This window comes from Peromyscus leucopus, chromosome 1 (genome assembly GCF_004664715.2).
Source record: "Peromyscus leucopus breed LL Stock chromosome 1, UCI_PerLeu_2.1, whole genome shotgun sequence".
NCBI classification, from domain to species: domain Eukaryota; kingdom Metazoa; phylum Chordata; class Mammalia; order Rodentia; family Cricetidae; genus Peromyscus; species Peromyscus leucopus.
In genome coordinates, this window is record NC_051063.1 from 105569536 (window position 1) to 105578402 (window position 8867).

An 8867-nucleotide genomic window follows, 5' to 3' on the forward strand; every position below is an offset into this window, starting at 1 on the left:
GGAAGTCCTCAGCAGAACTGTTGCTCCGGAACTGTGAACTTAACAAACTTCTTAATAAAACAACCGGCTTCAGGAGTTTTGTTACAGTACCAGGAAACAAATACACTGTTGCAGGTACTGCCTCTGTGGATTCTAGTCTGAGATACATAGTTACCAAAGAACGATGTAACCAGTGCAGACACAAACTGAAAGAAACCTTATCGTAGGAGCTGAATTCGATTTCAATCAGAACAAGAAAACAGAAAACTCCCATAATAATGCTGTTAAGACAAAGAAATATATCGTGTAAGAAACTCTTCCTCTTAGAGTCAAGAAACATGCACTTCTTCTCTCAAAAAGAATTGGGAAAGGTGCCAAGAAACTTCAAGAAAAAAACGAAGTGAACAGGCATGAAAACACATACCTGGAAGTCTGGCAATCAGGAAGCAAAGGCGGGGGATCCTGAGTGAACTACAAAGTGAACCACACAGGAGTGTGAGGCTGCTCAGAACCAGACAAGAGTCTTCTAAAGCCTAACAACATAAAACTGTACCGCAAGCTTGTAATTCAAATATGATCATGTGGCTTTTTTTTTTTTTTGAACAATTGATGACATGTAAGAAAAATGAAGCATTTGATACAAACATCTGAAAAAAAAATCTCATTTTCTTCTTTTTATGGACATTATTTTACTTTCATATAGAAAAACATAAACATATGTAGGAATTTTTTAAAAAACCAGGTAGCATTGGTGCACACTTTTAATCCCAGCACAGGAGGAAGAGGAAGGCCAGCCTGGTCTACATAGTGATTTCCAGGACAGCCAGGCCGTTACACAGAGAAACCCTGTCTCGAGAAAGAAAAAGAAAAAAAAAAGGAAGAGCAAAACTGAACCACCATACCTATCCCTCAGCTTCAATGATTATTATAAATGTCATTGGTGTGTGTGTGTACATGTGAGGATGTGTGGTGTGTGTTATGTATTTATATGTGTGCACATGCACGTGCACATCTTTCCTTTCTTTATGGTTATGATTCAGATCTAATGAAGTCTACAGACTGCCCTGAGTTCTGGGCTGTGTGGACTCCATGTGGACATCTCCGAGTTAGGCACCAGAGCTACATTTCCTTTTCTACCAAACTCTGTAGATGTGGTTTGCTCCTGCTGAAGGCCAGATCCCTGTCTTAGCTGCTGGTGCTTTCTCAAGCAATGGTTGGACAATCTTCCAGTCGAGGCCGTTTCAGCCATTCTCAAATCTTCCATTTCTTTAGAGTCAACAGCATCTCCAGTTTATTTAGTTCCTGAAGGCCCATTCCTTGGTGGTCCAGTCAATGTAGATGTTCAGGATACCCTGCTCCAGCATAAACATGGGCCAGGTGTCCAACATCCAGAGGCCTTCCTCAGTTCTCTGTTTACCTAAGTTTACTAAGAGCCCCCTCTGGTTACACACACGATGGATACAAGAGTGTCAGGCCAGATTAAGGACACTCAAACTGTGCTATAATTTATATCTGGGCCTCTCTAAAGTTCAGGAAGTTTAGATGAGGAATGAAAAGCTATTTGGAGCTGTAACCACAAAAGACCCTCAGAAATAACACATAGCCGCAGAGTCTAGGCTTTGCCATAGAACCCCTTGGCTGTGGAGATGCTGGAGGTAGCTGGTCTTGAGCCCATAGCCTGCTGCAGCAGAATCTGGCCTTCTAGCCAAACCTGAGTCGTGGGTCCTGGATTTATTCTTTTCTTTTATTCTCATTTTATTAGGGTGGCTGGTTGGGGGTGGGGAGGGCAGCAGGAGCAGAAGATGAAGGGAGTTTTGGTCTGATTTGCCCAAGACTTCATTGCAACTCAGTTGTTGGGCCAGAATTTGCACCTGGGTCTGTATGGCTCTGTATGTCAGCCTCATCTCCTCCCTCATAACTCCCAAGGAATCTAGAAAGCCCAGGGAAGCCTTGATACTGCCTTGAGTGTTCCCTGAGGAACCAGGCAGGAATGCCTGTTCTCAGAAGGGTCAAGTTTCCTGTAGTTACACAGGTGATTCGGACAAAAGTCAACAGCCACACCCAGAAACCTGAAGCCAAAAGTTAACCAACCAACAACTGTCCTTTTGACAGGTGACCTCTTGGTTAACCTTGATGCCTACAAGCCTTAAATTCCATCCACTCCCAGGTCCTGGGATCACAGGCCTGGGCCACTATGTTTGGCTGATAAGTTATTTATTTAATTTATTATTATTATTATTATTATTATTATTATTATTATTATTATTATTTCTGTTTTTTTCAAGACAGGATCACACTATGTAGTCGTGGCTGTCCTGGAATTCACTCTGTAGACCAGGCTAACCTTGAACTCACAGAGACCCACTTGCCTCTGCCTCCCAAACGCTGGGATTAAAGGTGTGTGACACCACACCTGGCTTATTTAATTTTTTAAAAGACTTATTTATTTTAAACTGAGTGTAGTAGCACACACACCTTAATCCCAGTACTCAGGAGGCAGAGCCAGGTGGATCTCTGTGAGTTCAAGGCCAGCCTGGGCTACAGAGTGAGTTCCAGGACAGCCAAGGCTATACAGAGAAACACTGTCTCGAAAAACCAAAACAAAACAAGTTTATTTTTTGTGTGTGCATGTTCTGCCTGCATGCATGTGTGTGCACTGCATGCATGTCTGGTGCCAGGGATGTCAGAAGAGGACTTTTGAATCCCTGGGAACGGGTTACAGATGGTTATGAACCCTCATGTGGGTGGGTGCTGGGAACCAAGCCTGAGTCCTCTGCAAGAGCAGCAAGTGCTTTTAACCTCTGAGCCATCTCTCCAGCCCTGCCTTAAATCTCTTTTCTTTCCATTGTAATATTTATTAATGGGTATGTGTGCGTGCTATATGTATATGGATGCCCAAAGAGAAATCGGGTGCTGAATCCACTGGAGCCAAAGTCAGCAAGTATGTGTAAGCTGCTTGATGTGGACCATCTTCCAGCTCCTTTCCATTTACTTTTTAAACACTTTTTTGAGACAGGGTTTCAGCAGCTCACCCTGGCCTTGAACTCCAGAACTCGTGCTCCTCCCTGCTCTGGTTGGGATTAGTGGTGTGCCACCAAGCTTGTTTTATGCTCTTATTTCGGCATTTCACAATTTAATGTTTTGTTTTCCCCTTACCTTCTTATTGACCCTCATAAAAAATTTACATTAGCCCTTAAGATAATTAACATCTTCTTTCCCAAAATATGGAAACAAGATCAGAGAAGCAAGATGCTAGGCAGAGACAAAACTGTTTAATGAACAATTATAGAATATTGGAATCGGTTTGTATCTAGACACCAATGACCAGTCTCTATGCAGCACACACTGCTGCTCATTCCTCGGTTTCCTCATGGAGGGTGGCTCAGAGGTTCTGATGGAGCCTGCTGCACTACGGAGGACTTATTCAGGGGAAGCAGAGAGGAGGATCCGCAGGGAGCGGTACTGCTCACATACATTTATTAATGCCTCGTTGTAAATGGTTCTTAGGTAAGTGCACAGCGATGTTCCCTGTTCCCATCTAACACAGCTTGCTTAGGTTTAGCTGACGGGATTCATCGTGAGTGGACTCAGCGAGCGGCTAATGATGGCCTTGGGCAGGTGCAGGACTGGAGCCTTTCAAAGCTTTACTTCTTTTATCAGCATTCCTGATTTTATAATCGATGAAGGTCATTAACCCCATTCCTACCCAAATTTCCTGGCAAGCCTGGGTATAGTAGGGTTTCATGGGGACCCAGACATTCTTAATAAGGCTTTGAAGCATCTCAGCAAGACCAAGGCCACAGGCCACAACAGAATCCACTAGGAAAGGTCACTGAGCACTCAGGCGCCGCCCCTGTGTTAAATCCTAACTCCTTTTTGAGGAGAGAAGTGAGGATAGCAGGTGGTATCTTAAATATGGCTCATTGAAAACCAAACCTGGGACTCTAAGCTGAGCGTGCCCCCCCCACACACACACCTCCACCCCTACTTCTTTTTTTTTTTTTTTTTTTTTTTTTTGATTTTTCGAGACAGGGTTTCTCTGTGTAGCTTTGTGCCTTTCCTGGGACTCACTTGGTAGCCCAGGCTGGCCTCGAACTCACAGAGATCCGCCTGGCTCTGCCTCCCGAGTGCTGGGATTAAAGGCGTGCGCCACCACCGCCCGGCTCACCCCTACTTCTTAAGGAAAGCCCCTCTGAACACTGGCTTCCTGTGAGGCTAGCAGAGACCGGTCTCCAACCCATCCAGCTGCCAGCAGGGGGCTGGCACAGCGTTACTGCTCACGCCTTCAGTGACTTTCTTGGTGTTTGGCTTTGTTTGCTTTTGTTGAAACAGTTTCTCACTGTGTGGCTAGCCTGGAACTCTCCATGTAGACCAGGCTGGCCTCAAACTCAGAGCTATGCCTACCTTTGCCTCTCAAGAGCTGGGGTTAAAGAGAAGTGCTACCTATGACTCCCAGCTTGTGTGTGTGCGTGGTGCGTGCTGCGTGTGTGTGTGTGTGTGTGTGTGTGTGTGTGTGTGTGTGTGTGTACATTTATGTGTGCTACTAGGGACTAAGGCTAGGCCCTCATGTATGCTGTTGTTGCAGGGTGCTTTGACGTGACAGAACCTATATCTCAGGGGGCTTCAGTTAGCATGGAAAAGGGAAAACCGGCATCCCTGAAACTCACCCTTCTGAACCCACTGCGCCCGGGTTTATTGTCTCATCATCTTGAAGAATGGTCAGGAAGGATAGCAGAGTGAGGGCGAGTCTTAATGACGGTGGGAAGCAGCTCCCTGTAACCTGCAAGGGGACTCAAGAGTGAATTGCTAGCCAAGCCTTCTTGCCTGGGTCCTTTTCTGCCCAGGACATGAGCCTGATTGGCTCTGGCCTGTGTATAAACAAGGAATTGGGTTGAGAGGCTTCTGTCTGGTAGACTGAATGGCTGTTGGAGACTTTGGTTGGTTAGGAGATAAAGTAGGAGGGGCAAGCCCAGGAAAAGATAAAGCCCAAGATATTTCACTAGGTTGAGGTGGGACCAGGAAGTGAGGAGGGCAAGGGCCGGTGGTCAGTGGCCTTCAGAGCAAAGCTGGTAGTCATCTTGGTGAGTCACAGCCTTTTAAAACTTACAGTTCCTGGGGCTGGAGAGATCAGTGGCGAAGAGCACATATTATTCTTGCAGGGGACCCATGTTTGGTGTCCGGAACCAGTGTTGGCTGGCTCACAACTCCTTGTAACTCCAGCTCCAGGGGATCCAACGTTCTGGCTTCCTCGGGCACCTGCAGTCAAGTGCACACACCTATACACTGAAACACACACATACACATAATTAAAAATAATAATAATGTCCAGGCAGTGGTGGCTCACGCCTTTAGTCTCAGCACTCAGGAGGCAGAGGCAGGAGGATCTCTGTGAGTTCGAGGCCAGTCTGGGCTACAGAGTGAGTTCCAGGACAGGCTCCAAAGCTACACCGAGAAACCCCGTCTCAAAAAACCAAAAAAAGAAAATAATAATAATAAACAGAGCTGGAGAGATGGCTCAGTGATTAAGATCACAAACATACACTCAGGCAAAACACTCACAAATAAAAAAATGAATAAATCTAATTTTAAAAAATCTAATAATAATAAAAAATAAAAACCTAAGACGTACAGGTTCTGAGTTAAATTTCCAGCTTTGAGTCCCGCCCTTGCATTCACTGTCTGTGAAGGGTTCCGAGCAGGTTCTGCCACATTGTAGATGTTCCTTCCTCTGAGATAGGCTGCTGCCTCCTGTCTGCGGGGCACTCACTCTGCTGGACCTCTCTCTCCTGTCTGGCTATCTGAAAAGAAGCTGCCTTCCTCCTCATATCTGGCACTATGCTGGTGCTCTGCAACATCCCCAGTCCTTGACGACTGACTGACTGAATGAATGAATGAATGACTTAATGACTGACTGACCAACCGAGACCCAGTCTCACTTAGCCCAGGCTGGCCTCTAACTCTCTATGTAGTTGAGGATGACCTTGAACTCCTGCCTCCATCTTCTAAGTGCGGCCATTCTAGTCCTGTGCCATCTAGCTTAATTTTGTTTGTTTTCTGTGATACTGAAGGTCAACCCTAGGGCCTCCTGCTTGCTGTTTACATCCTACCGACTAAGCTACAAACCCCACCCCTTCTTTTCATCTTTTATTTTAAGTCAGGGTCCCTGTAAGTGTCCCAGACCAACCTCTCGCTTGCTCTGTGGTCCCCGTGGGTCTTGAACTTCCAGTCTTCTTGGCTGAACCTCCTGAGACTCTGGAATGGCAGACGCGTGCCACCAGGGACAGCATGAGTTCCTTTCTGAAAAATCCCACGTTCTCTCTCTTTATGTATTTGGTGATTCTGTAGATTTTTTGTGGTTTGTTGTTTTGTTTTTGTTTTTGTTTTTGTTTTTGGTTTTTCGAGACAGGGTTTCTCTGTGTAGCTTTGCGCCTTTCCTGGAACTTGCTTTGGAGACCAGGCTGGCCTCGAACTCACAGAGATCCGCCTGGCTCTGCCTCCCGAGTGCTGGGATTTAAAGGCGTGCGCCACCACTGCCCGGCAATTTTGTGTTTTAAGAGAGGAAACGGAGAGCTGGAGAGATGCTCAGGAGTTAAAAGCATGTACTCTCTTGCAGAGGACCTCAGTTCAGTGCCCAGCACCACTTTGGGTAGCTCACAACCACCTGTCACTCTAGCTCCTGAGGATCTGATGCCTCTGGCCTCTGCAGGCACCTGTCCTCATGGGCACACCCCCACACACATATACATGATTGAAAATAATGAAAATTTTAAGAAAAGACGAGACCATAGTCAGGAGAGGGCACATAGAGGTGAAAAGTTTCAGGTGCCTAGCAAGTATTTTGCTGACTGTCTTCCTGAGGAAAGTAAGGGGAACGGAGGGAGAGAACAGTCAGAACAACTGGACACTCTGGACTTTGGGTTTCTGAAGGAGATGGTGGGAGCATCTGCTGTCTTAAAGATGCTCCGTGAATCTGAGCCTTTCAGGAAGGAGACAGAGCAGGTGGCACTGTGATGGACCCAGCCCCATCTCCAGTTGACTCATTTCCGGATCTGTTCTTGAGCACCTGTTCTGTCCAAGGCTTATTTGAAGTGCTGGGAACACAGCAAGAACCGAGTTTAAAAGTTCCCTGTGTCAGCCGGGCAGTGGTGGCCCACGCCTTTAATCCCAGCACGTGGGAGGCAGAGGCAGGCAGATCTCTGTGAATTCAAGACCGGCCTGGTCTACAGAGTGAGTTTTAATGCAGCTACACAGAGAAACCCTGTCTTAAAAACCAAAACAAAAAAAGTCCTCAGGGCTGGAGAGATGGTTCAGTGGTTAAGAGCACTGGCTGTTCTTCCAGAGGTCCCAAGTTCAACTCACACACACACATGGTGGCTCACAACTATCTATAATAGGGTCTGATGCCCTCTTCTGGCAGGTATACATGTAGAGCACTCATACTACACACACACACATACACACACACACACACACACACACACACACACACACACACACACACACACAAAGTCCTCTGTTTCATGACTAACAAGATGGTTCAGCACCCACATTGTGCACCTCCAGTGGATCCCGTTAGACCTCAAACTGAGGACAAATGGCTAACTGAGATGCCTAATACACAGAGTCATCCCAGGTGCCCCTCCCCCTCCCCTAGGCGCTCCAGTGAGAGGCTGGGCTGTCCTTCCCCTAGATGCTGTTCCCTAGGTAGTCTCAGCCAGCTTGGTTGCTATTCCTTTTTAACCTTTGGCCTTCTGGTCTCCTGGCTTGCTCCTGGCCTCTTGGTCCCTGCATCTCCCCATCGCCTCATCTCCTCACGTGACCCCATTCAGTCTGCCAGGCGTGTTCAGTCTGGACTGTCATGGACACCTCTGCCTGTGCTCTCCTTTCTATCTATAATAAAAACCTCAGCCCCTTAGTCATGTCCTCCATTTACTTCTTTGTTTCATTCATCTGGTGCCAAAATGTGGGCATGAACCGGGGACCCAACACTCTCCTCTGGTCCCCACACACAGCACACAGACCCACACAAATATAAATCTATTTTAAAATCCTTTCTCTCTCGGACTGGGAATGTAGTGTGGGGCCTGAAGTTGGGTTTTACGTTTAAATTGCTGTGCTTAAGAGATCTATAAAAGGGAAATGCCTCGAGCCTGCGTGACCTACTTGCCCAAGGATAGATGACTTCCTGGACCGCTGGGGGCTATTGTACATGTATGACAACAAGCCACGTGTTTTCACTTCAGTAAACAAGGTTGGTTGCCCGAACTGCACAGGATATGCTTGATCATACATAAGCAGGAGGTATATAGGCAGGAAGTACATCAGGGTGTATGTTTGCCCTCGAGTGGGAAAAGGTGGGAAGTATGAGTTATGGGTTTTGCCTTTGCAAGTGCCTGACTAACCTAATTCAGTGCATTCTCTGGGAGTCCCAGGTAAGGGCCTGCCCAGTGTCCATCATCCCGGCCAGTATTTAAATATAGCTTGCTTTAATTAGACAGTCATGGATTTGATCTTCCTTAAGATTTTCAGTTTTAACAGTAGCTCAGTTGTTAGAATACTTGCCTAGCATGCATGAAGCCCTAGACTCAATCCTCAGCATCCACATAAACCAGGCAAGGTAGCTTCACTCCTGTAACCCCAGCACGTGGAAGACAGGGGCAGGAGGATTAGCAGTTCAAAAAATAGAGGCTGAACTGGAGACATGGTGGTGGTGACAGGTGAGAAAGGGGCCTGAGGTCAGAGAGCTATCTTTGCCCAGGAAGGGTAGTGGCGTGCTGTGCAGCAACCTGGAGCTTATACAGATGTAGACTCAGCCCCAGAACCTTCGCCTGGACATGCAATTGCCCTGGCTCTGGGCAACAATGGAGATGAGGAAAGCTTCACTTTCT

At 46.7% G+C, this 8867-nt stretch overlaps 1 protein-coding gene across 1 annotated transcript; it reads right to left on the bottom strand.

The window, feature by feature from the left end:
- Positions 1–3474: 3474 nt before the first annotated feature.
- Positions 3475–3788, bottom strand: LOC114698654 (ATP synthase subunit ATP5MPL, mitochondrial-like). Its single transcript, XM_037204053.1, has one exon. The coding sequence runs from the start codon at positions 3758–3760 to the stop codon at positions 3578–3580; it is 183 nt and encodes a 60-aa protein (XP_037059948.1). The 5' UTR covers positions 3761–3788; the 3' UTR covers positions 3475–3577.
- Positions 3789–8867: the final 5079 nt, after the last annotated feature.

Excerpts from the sequence above, each read along its gene's own strand:
- LOC114698654 (XM_037204053.1), bottom strand. The coding sequence starts at position 3,760 with ATGCTTCAAAGCCTTATTAAGAATGTCTGGGTCCCCATGAAACCCTAC.